An 11,053-nucleotide genomic window follows, 5' to 3' on the forward strand; every position below is an offset into this window, starting at 1 on the left:
GGGAGGGAAGGAGGACCGACAACGGGCTGGTGGGAGGGGGGGGGGGGGGGGGGGACGAAGAATTATGACGAAGACCTCGTGAGGCGATAAAAGAATGAGACAATCGTAAGGGAGTGTAAAGGAGGCGGGGCGGAAGGAGAGTATACTTTATTTAATTTTCGCGACTCACGAAACGCATCCTGCGCCGCACGTGTTCCGGAGCGCGCGCACTCGGCGAGGAGCCGTGCTGCGCGCAGATCGTTGCCTCTTCGACGAATCGCCCTTCGAGGAATCGATCCGACGATTCGTCCGCTACTCGAAACTCGTCCAATGATTATTACCGAGGACTCGCGGAATAATGACGGTGGCCGGGGGGGGGGGGGGGCGAACGATAATTGTGATCGTTGCACCGGCTCGACGCCGAAATTGCCCGCTGCGCTGGAAGCACCGGCCCGAAGCGCGTCGACAGTTACTGTGAAACGTGAACGGAGACGGGAATGAGACGCGGATAAAAATGGCATCACTCGGCGAATTGGTTCCGTGCTATCTTTACGTCGCGCTCGACGGCGCGATTCTCGCCGAGAGAGAAGTCGGGACGACATTGACAATTAATTACACGGCGATCCTCGCATCGCGGAACTAATAGCGCGTTTCGCTTAAACGGCTTCGAAAGCGAGTAAGCTCATATTTTCCCGAGTTTACGTTCCCTCGAGAAGAATGTAGAAATATTGCACAGTCATTAACGCTAATTAACGGAATAATTTCATCTAAAAGCGATGGCGAGAAACGCGCCGCGGAATTTTCTGCCTGATTATATGTGTGCCTTTGAAAAATCTCTCGAACAAGAATAGTGCACAACTTGTCTCAACCGATCTCCGACGCTATCGCGATATCGATTTTATTACCGAATATTGCACAGCCGTCGATCGCAAACGACAGAATAATTTAATCTCGAGTGCAATCGCATTGGGCAAGACGATAGTTATAGAAAATGCATGTCTAATATCGCTCGCGCGTCGTAATCACGCGCTGTTGACGCAACATTATTGCGGCGCGTATTTTTTTTCCCCGATTGCGCGATACCGGTGGGATAACACGCCTGGCAATACGGCTAAAATCGCCGATGGATAATGACGCTCCCTATTAATCAGTTGTAAATGCAACGACGTACGTACGCGTCGGGCCGACCTTTTTGTTCGCCACACACTCCGATCGATTCTCGATGCATCGTTACGTGTAACCTTTCAAGAGTTGCGCGCGCTTTGAAGAGCCCCTTGAAACCGAACACACGTAATATATTCGACATCGCGAATTGAATATACATGAACCGGAATCCGAAGCTTTTGTGGAAAGTGTCTTTGTTCGGCATGCTCGCCGCACATGTTCGCAAGTTCTCGGCTTTAAGAGACTGCGTATTTAATTTTATCGATTTACGATATTTAACGAGTGCTAATATTTATCGACAACAAGTATTTTGCATAAAAATCCCACGCTTTAATTTTTCACTGTGTCGAATACACAGAAATAATTTTTTATTAAAATTTTCTTCACTACTTTCTTTCGTTATGTAATTTTGCAGTCGCGCGATAAAATTAAATTCGATTACGCGGAATTGATTCTCGGCGCGTTCAATGCGAAATACGAGGAAGCTGAACGCGGTTCTGCGAATGGTAAAAATGTCGTTCTCGAGAAATCGATCAACTGAGCGTTGAAATACGCGCAATTGACGCCGTTCCCGAAATGGCAGATCACGGCCGATCCGCGAGGTTTTGAAACGACGTAGTTACAGCCGCATATCTGTCGCTCGCTTCGTCTCATTGTTCCGGAAAAGTGTGCGAAAGCGTAGCGGCGATAAAAGAAAAAAAGTACGCTCGGCTGTCGCACGCATACACGTTCGCGAGAACGAGCGCGGGAGCGCGGAGAAGAGTACGGGCGGTGCATTTTACGCATTCGCGTGCGTTGTGCAGCTCCGGCGGCCTTGAGAGGGGTTCTTTGTGCAGTTCACTGCGGCGCGCGCTCGCACGCGCACTCCTACACAGGCGAAACTAGCTCACGCCGTTACACACGTACACTGTAACAAGTTGCGTTGCACTTATGTACAAAGGGCGCTCCATGTGACTCACGTATGCTACCGGCGGTTATTCCGTCCCCGCTCCTTTCGCTCTGTCCTCTCTGTTGATCTTTCCTCTTTTCTATTTATCTTCCTCTCTCACTCTCCCTCTCATTCGTATATACACGCGCGGGTATGTATACCCGCGTCTCTCTCTGCTCTCTTCTGTTCTTCTCTTTGTCGGTCAACGTCTCTATCCTTCTCTCCTCCCGCTGAAGTGTGCGCGCATAGCTCGATCCAGATATATACGCCGAAGTGCACACACGAGACCACGAAGAGTGCATGCGGGTGTTGGCCACGTGCGCGCTGCATTTTTTGCTCGCGAGGCAACCTTCGCCTTTTATACGTCGCGCCCGCGTCGGAACTTTATGTTCTTTTCAGCGATTTGCTACGACGAGCTTTTCTGTACACGTCGCTGAACAAAGGTGATACGAAAACTGCGGCCGCGGAGATCATCGTGTGTTTTTCGTAAAGTGGAAATGCTTCGCCGAGCTCTCCTTTGATAATAATGCCACCGGGCAGAAATGTGTAGCGAATCGATTCGCTCTCGAGGCTTTTAATATTCTATGAAACTCTAAGACTTGACAGTCGTTGAAATAAATATTCAACGATGTATAATTATAATTCCTCAAATCATTTTGAATTTGGATTTTGAAATGGATTTATAATTTTTAGTGTTCGGCAAAAATTAATCCTGTATCGATCAGTCTCGAAAGTTCTTGTACTTGAGTCTCGCAGCTGAACAGGTGATTATTGCTCATTTTTAGATGAGGTTGCATCAAATTGATATATAAAGACGTAAACTCATCAGCGTCGCGCAACTTGGAAATAATAAACATCGATTATAATAAATCTTCGCAGAGGTTCGAGCGCGCACGGTTCTCACGCGGGTTCTCCGTCTAGTGGCATTTGGCTGGAAAAGCAAGTCTAGAAAGCAATGGGGCGTCGATGCGCACGTAGACGTATTTTGCAAGCGGTGAAAAGCGCACAAAGTGGCCGCATCTCTCCCGCCGGACTTACCGCGGCACTCTCGAGCGCGCGCTATCGAAGATTTCGCGACGACGAGCGGCTTTAATCGAACGCAGGCGACGACGATATGTGCGCGCTTGTTGCACAAGTGAAAGAGCCCCGAGTCACTTCGGACGTTTACTCGAAAATGTCAAGGATGCAACCACGTGCGCTCGGCGCGGCGCGGCTGTCCTCCGCGGAGAGAAGACGAGGGCGAAGGAAAGACGCGGAGAGCCCGGCGACGAGACAATAGCGTGCTGCGAGGCACAAGGTGGGATTGTTATTTTGTCACGCATGGCTCCACGGTTGCATCCATCCATGCGAGATGAAAAGTGGCCGTGTCTAAATGTTTCTGGAACCCTACGGCACGGTAGGCATATTTTTTCACGGGGACGACGCTGCTTTCACCTACGGATGCGCCGTGCGATGCATGCGAGGCGCATTCAAGGTTGCAGTCGCGAAAGCATGATATCGCGATTCTCGTTTCGTAACGCGCGACAAGTGTCTTCTCGATTGCTCGCGAGGGAAGTGAATGACGTCAACGATATCTGCGCACGTTATCTGATATCGATTATGGAATGAAGAAACGTTTATTTATAACTATTACCGCGATTACCGTCAAACAATATTAGGATTTTTTTTTTATCCGCCGAAGAGAATAGCGCAGCCGTTTTTAATAAAACGACTGAGCAAATGAGCGACGACGTCAGCGCGCGGCAGAAATCGTGTCACTCCGCTGCGGCGGAGAGACAGCGCGTCGAGGCTTTATCGATGAGGTGTTGTTCTACGAAATCGTAGCCGCGGAGAGATAAAAACGGCGTGCATATCCAGACACGAGACAGGCAGTCTGCCACGACATATGATAACGCACGTTCTCCAAGCATAGATACCGACGTATGTTTGTCGAGTTTCCAACAGTTGATTCCGGCTGACACTTCTCTTTCTCTCTCTCTCTTCCTCTCTTTCTCTCGGTGCGATTGTCGACGGTTGTTTGCAGCGTGATCGATGAAGAAACATACACTCACAACTCCGTGTCAAACACGTAATTCCAATGCCAAGAAGATATAAACACTGACGTGTATATTTACTCCAAAATCGCGGACGTTTACGCGTCAAATAAATTTTTATACTTTTATCTTGCTTGAAAAATATTTATCTAAAATCGGGGTGTGATATCTTTTTAATATAAAATATCCCTCCGTGATATTTTATCGCGAAGGCCGTTAGATTATCCGTTGTAAATTTTAAAGCGATCATTATCCAACAATGTCATTTCTCGCCATACGTGGACTGCGTCACCTTGCAACGTGCACTTAGCGGTATTAAACCTTACAAGCGAGGTAACCACCTCGGCATGCTCCGGTCACCGGAGAGTTCCCATTGTGTGACGTAATTTGCGTGTAATCAATTGTCGTTACGAAGCGTGGCGATACGAGTGCGAGTGTTATTACGCCCGCATTTCCTCCGGCGACCTGCGAAACCACGATCATTATTAATTCAAGCATCACGCGACGCGGCTGCTCGTTAAACGCGCTCGCGGCGAGAAAAGTTCTAATTGCAACACACGCGATGGTCGCTTCTTTGCATTCTCGGCGAAACCCTCTCGCGACTGTCACGCGCGGGCGTGATCAAGTTGTCGCCGAACGAGTCTCGAAGGAATGTTCTCTTTCTGTTTCGCAGATCGGGCGCCGCGTCGATCCGCTCAGCAGCCGCTGGTGATCTTGCTGCAGTCCGGCAGCGCCGAGGATCTGTCGAACCTGCCGCTGCCGGATCTGGTGCAGTCGGCCATGGACCAGCTGCCACCGCCGTCGCCCCAGGTGACAGTCTCCGTCCCCAGCAGCCCGATGAGAGACGCGACCTTCCAGTTCCCGGAGTGCAACGGCGGCGGCGCGCCGCAGCCGAGCCCGAGGCCGCGGCCGCGAAGACGCTTCGCCTCGGAGAGCTCCGTCGTGGAGACAGGCCCGGTTGAGGTGAGCAATTGCAACGGCAGCAGCTGCTGCTGCCACCTCGGCCAGATCATCAACGAGAGGCAGTCGTGGACGAGCGTGGGGACCAATCTCAGGAGCATCGCCGGCGATTTCCACGCGTGCAGGACCAAGGTCAGTGCTTATTTACTTCGGATTGAGATCGGCAATACTTTTCCCATTAAACAGTAAAACATCTCAGTGTGAAATAACACTTTTTCTATCACCATTCGTGGAGAGAAATGTTTGTCGCTTCAAATTTGCAGACTACACTTGTTTCCCCGCGATTTCATCAAAGTAATCCATCGATATTTGTACGGAAAACAATTGTATATTGTAAATAGCGCATGCATAAATTTTTGTATCAAACTTTACGCGTTTTCACAATTTGCTGAATGAATTTTACTTTCCATCGTGTTATCATCTCTTTTCCATACGCGCCGGCGACGCCGCCGCTGATGGCATAATACAGGAGCATTTACGGTGAGAGGAGTACAGGTGTAAAACGTCTCGCGTATAAAAAATTGCGCGGCACGCGTTTCGCACGCACGGGAGCCATCGTGTAACTTTTCACTCCACGCGTCGCAATTTCATCTTCCCCCTAAAGGCTTTTATTCGTCGTAAAAGCACCCCTGCGCGTCGCTGGTATTATATAAAACGTAACGTAACGAATACGCGGTGAAAAGTTCCACGGCGCGTATTTACTTAAAAATTTTGCTCTTTAAACCTTTTGAATTTTCTTTAAAACCTTTCTTGTTGCTTAATTTGCTGATTATATCGCGAGATTCGCAAATTACTTTCACGTACATTCATTTTAATCCAAGACATTACGCGTCTGAAAATATCTTTTGTTTAATAAAGCTAGTATTTCGTAAGTCGTCGGATTATTTCATTATCTCAATACATTCGCGTATCTTTCTCATTCGATTGGTATCCACTCGGCCCGACGCGTGCGAGAATCGATTTCGGCGCGGGAACGGACCGACACTCCAGATCCTTCTTCCGATATCCCGGATTTAATAGCGCCACGAATGATTCAGTGCGCCGCGAAACTTGCGGGCGCGCTCCTTCGCGGTTAGAGGTGTGTTTCTTCCTTAAGAAAGATAGAAACCACCGTCACTGCGGGCCATAAACGCGAATTTAGTTATATCGGAGTACCGGGGATGTCCCGGAGGTGCAATAAATATCAGCTCGCCACCGTCGAGACGTCTAATATTGCCCCCCGTGTGTGCGGCCCCGTGCCACCGGCACTTCATCAAAACTCCAGCCCGCCCCCGTCCGACCGCGACGGTGGTCGTTCGATCAAATATGTATTGCCGGACTGGCGGCGGTCTTTCTCCGGCATTTTACGATGGTTCCTCTCTTGTTTGCGCCCGGAAGAATAGAAGTGGCGATTGGACGTGGTGGCGAATGAGGGGGCAGGGAGATGAATCGGAGATATTTCGAGCGCGGTAGCGCGCGACGTCGTCGTCTTCGAGATTAACGCGGCATGGGCGAAACGCGTCTGCGATATTATCTTGATAAATTGATTCTCGCGCGTCCGGTAGTTGGAAAGGTGCTGAAAAGATTGTTTCTAGACTTCTTGACAAGAAATAAATAACGTTCCTTTTTACACGTTGCGGATATATTAAAGTGTCTTTTTTTTCCCTCCCGAGATAACGAGAAGGTCATCGGCGATCGTTATTTCCTGAATATTTGAATTTCAAACGCACTTTTTTATACGCTCTATTCAATTACGACTGCAATTTTCCACCGTCTATTACTCAGTCGGGGCAAACATATTGCGCGATGGCACGATTATGCCCCTTCGGTTCACCGTCTCTTTAATGCGCGAAATAAATGAGCACAATTGCGGCAAGTTTCTGATTACCGCTGCGACAGTTATCCATTCCTTCGCCATTGAGGAGACTAGAGAGGGTCGTTCGATCAAATATGTATCGATGAGCGAGACAATTCTCCTCGAGTTTTACGACGACTCTTGTTTGCCGTTGCGGATTGAAAGAAAGTGAATGGTGGGAGGGTGAGATACTAATAGAAAAGGAAGGAAGGAGAGGTCGGCGGGAGGGAAGGGAGCGGGACAAACAAGGTGGAGAGGGCGTTTTCTCTTTTATTCCGCCTCGCTTTTATCCGCTTTAAAGGTCCGCCGGCGTGATACCCAATCCCGGAACGTCTAATTATTGCTGGTTAAGTGCCGGTAATTGAAGGGGGCGAACAGACCCGTGAAATTGAAGAAATCTCTCCCGCTCGTAGGAGATCGAATACCGATCGCATCCTCGGCTCGGTAACTCGAGGAGCGAGGATCTTGTTGATAATACGAATCGCCGAGGATTCCCGACACCGTCGCGCTTCCTCTCTCTCTCTCTCTCTCTCTCTTGTTTGTGCGCCCGGAGAAATTGAAATGTCAGATTAATACCACGATGGCAACATCGGAGATCAGCGGCTATAAAACAATCTCTCGCGTTATGCCTATCTCTTTATAAAAATCGATCTCAAAGTTTAATCGCATCGTCATTCGATAAAGTCTACATTTATTATTAACGAAAAATTATTCGACGCTCAAACGAATCGCGTTAATTTCCAACCAATTTATCGACTCGTCTATTTTCACTCAGTTCCATCCGAAAATATCGATTGACTCAGAGCACTCTGTTTCTCGCCGACTGGATTTAAACGCGATATACACGTTGATCTCCATATTTTCTTGCACAACAGGTGCGCCATACGTCTCTCGGCGCGTTGTTCGCGCTACTATAGATTCACCCGTATCCGTAAATATATCATCAGACGCGAGCTCGGCGGATCAAAGCTCGCCAGCAATTCGCGGCTCTTCCGACGCGTCTGAGGGAACTTTTCGCGAGGCGCGGCTTCCGCGAATACGTCGTAAGTTACGGAGACGATCCTCTCTGCTCCCTCCTCCCGCACGCTCACCCGCCACGGGAAACCACCGACGGCGCGGTGCTTTACATATGCATGGAGAGTAAGCGAGCATGTAGCGGCTAAACGGCCACATCCCCTTACGTGAAAGTTAAGTGGGCATGGCAGCACGAGCCGTGGCCACAGGCCGAGAAAATTATCTTCAATTATCTCATGCAATCGGAGCCCCCCCCCGCCCGCGTTCGCTCCTTCTATCATGCGCGCTTCGTCTATCTCGCTTGGCCGATCAGCCGACCGATCGTCACTTCTACACTCACTAATCGAGCGGCCAATAGCGTATAGCGTGTTTTCGCTGCGTTTTCGTTTGACCTCTCTGCGGCGAGGGTCGCACCTGGTAACATACGTTTTTATGTAACGCGTGATTACGGGTGAGCGAACGGGCGCGCCGTAGAACGCAGAATACTACGCTCGTGTCAGAAACAACGAAATAACCGACTCTTCTCGCGCATCGGGAAATTGAAACCGGGCAATTTTCCGCGTACACGTCTTCTCCGAAACTCATTACTCGCGAATAGGTCGTATCGAATTTTCGCGTATGAAATCTTCGGTGGCTAAACGATCCGATCGGGTTTCTTTTCGCGCTCGATAAGCTACATTTCGCAGAATGGCGCGTCGCAGCGTGTCCGTCCAACATTTGTCCGATCGTTTGAATGATTTGACCGACGCGCAAATCGAAATATTAGTATACTTTTCTCACGACGAGATAACGGATCTCTTTCTGATGGCGCAAGCCGGGAACGGGCCGACGTCGAACCGCCGCCGCTAGGAAGGCTTGAAACGCAAGAAAGTCGCGAGATTTCTTCAGCACGTTCACCGCACGCAAACCGCTTGACTCTCGTTTACATCTTATTTTCACCTTCGCTGGATACCCCGCGACGCACTCCCGCTATCCTCCCGCGGAACGCGGTCGCGCCACTGCGCGCAACCTGCGTGCAACCTGCGCGAATTTATAACGCTTTGTCGGCCGCTCGAGGAAACTCTCGCTCGCCGTTTCTCGCTTTATTGGAAAACGAGAAATTTATTGGCGTGCCGCGCGAGAGATTTCGCCCGTTGGCCACCGCTTATTCGATAATTTATATAATACGTCATACATTTCTAACGAGACGCGTAATAATAATAATCCGTCTGATAAGCGATCGCCGCGTGAAAATAGTGAAAGTCGCGTTCGTAATTTCTACGCCGCGATAACAAGCATCGGAACGCAGCTAGTTAACATAATCATACTCAGAAGCGTAATCATAATAATTAGCGATAATTGACGAGTAATCAGGACTGATTATAAGTGCAATAATATTAACAATAGCGGTGAAAAGTTTATTTATCTGGATTTTGAGGCCGACTAATTTCCTAAGAAACAAGATCGATCGCACGATTACATCTCGCGCATCTTTAATGTATATCCGACCCATCTTGTTCTCGCCTTTATTGCTGCCTCTCGCATTTTTGCTGCCGCCGATTATTGGCAGGCGCAGCTCGTTTTATCGGTAGCTGGCGGAGTGCGCATTGCGCGCGGCGAACGAGCGCCGCGACCGCAACTTCTGTTTTCCATCGGCTTTTTCTTACTTAAGTCTCCGCGGCAAAACCTCCGTGCTGGGCGATTGGCCGTTTCCACGGCAAACCGCGCAATTACGTTGCACAATAATCTATCTTGCCAGTAGTCGCGCGCGGCGCGCACGCGGTCATAAAGCGCAACGGAGACGGAGAGACGAGCGTTCATTTAATCGCCCGCATCGCGTTGTCTCGCTCTCTTCCTCGCGCGAAAGTCGCGCGCGCGCGCGTAATTGCCATATTTTTTCCCGAACGATCGACAATTCGCGATAAATCGCCGCGAGCGTGCAGCGGGATTTTCTGCCTCCGCTTCATTCGATAGTAGCGACGATTATATCTCAGCATCGTTCGCAAATTGATTTTATTCCGACGATCCGTATAAACAAGAGGTAGGCGTGCGTGAGTTCTCATTTCGTTCGCTAATCATCTGCTATCTTTGTTTTTCCTGGTTTGTCAGTGCAGAAAATAATGCAAACAGCTCGTGAGCACAAGCACGGAAATGCGATATATTGATTTTCCATTCGCAATGCGCATTGAAAAATTTGCTGCGGTCGGCAATATGGGCAATCATGTGGAAATTTGCATTTTACGATTCATCCGTCATAAAGCGTTGCGTCTTCTCCACGGTTCGCTTTCTAATTCGTATTAATGCGCATTCACGATTGTAATGTCATGGAGGGTTGCCCTTGTTTGTTTCCTTTTTAAACCTAGATTGATTCACGTGCTATGACGCACTGCGCTTTCCTTTGTACGCGCGCGCGAACAAGCATCAAACACCTTTCTTATTTTGTACATTCCCGACAATTGTTGAATGGCGCTGTGCCAATTTATCGCTCAAAAATTTCTCACACACACACAGGACGCTTTGCAGATAGAGAATATTTATTTCTTTAAAAAAAAAAGAACGGAACAACTTCTCAATTTGATGCAAAGTTTTTCCGCTCACGTAATGAGGATTTATCCGAGCGAGCTGTATTCTTCAAGTAGGCGTGTTTTTTTTCCGGTTCGCGAAGCAATAAAACGGCATCACGTACATATCCGCGGCTTTTTCACACGCGTCGAAGCTAACGGCACGTCGGCGTAGAGAGAGAAAGTCCATTCCACGGTCTCGGTTACAGTCGCAGGTGGCCGATCGCGGCTACTCGCATGCGTTAAACATTAACGAGCGTGGATGCCGCCCTTTGCTCTTCGCCCTCCATGACGACTCGCCCTACGACACGGACGCGTGATTCTGCGGCGAGGAAGGGACACTATTAATTGACGAGCAGAACTCCCACGAGCAACGGCACTCTCGCGCCCTCCCACATAATTCACCCTTAATGTGACATTCTCGTCTACTCTCCTTACGTTCCGCCCCATCCACACATCCGAGATAATCTTTCCTCTCGCGCCTATACGCGCCGACGACGAATCGAATGTTTTTCCCGCGCGTGATTGCGAGCTTGCGTGGACTCTATCTCTCTCTCTCCCTCTCGTTTTGTGGGGTCGTCAGCGACGCTGTCCAGATATT

General features: G+C 49.3%; 1 protein-coding gene across 3 annotated transcripts in view; it reads left to right on the top strand.

Moving 5' to 3' along the window:
- The window catches only part of LOC105672143 (uncharacterized), a 354,839-nt gene that overhangs the window by 333,222 nt on the left and 10,564 nt on the right, over positions 1–11,053 (top strand). For all 3 annotated transcript variants that reach the window (XM_067353333.1, XM_067353334.1, XM_067353335.1), the window contains one exon: positions 4,778–5,196. In XM_067353333.1, coding sequence (XP_067209434.1) covers positions 4,778–5,196 — 419 coding nt within the window. The remainder of the gene's footprint in view (positions 1–4,777; positions 5,197–11,053) is intronic.

The sequence above is a fragment of the Linepithema humile genome, chromosome 4 (assembly GCF_040581485.1).
Source record: "Linepithema humile isolate Giens D197 chromosome 4, Lhum_UNIL_v1.0, whole genome shotgun sequence".
In the NCBI taxonomy this organism is placed as follows: Eukaryota; Metazoa; Arthropoda; class Insecta; order Hymenoptera; family Formicidae; genus Linepithema; species Linepithema humile.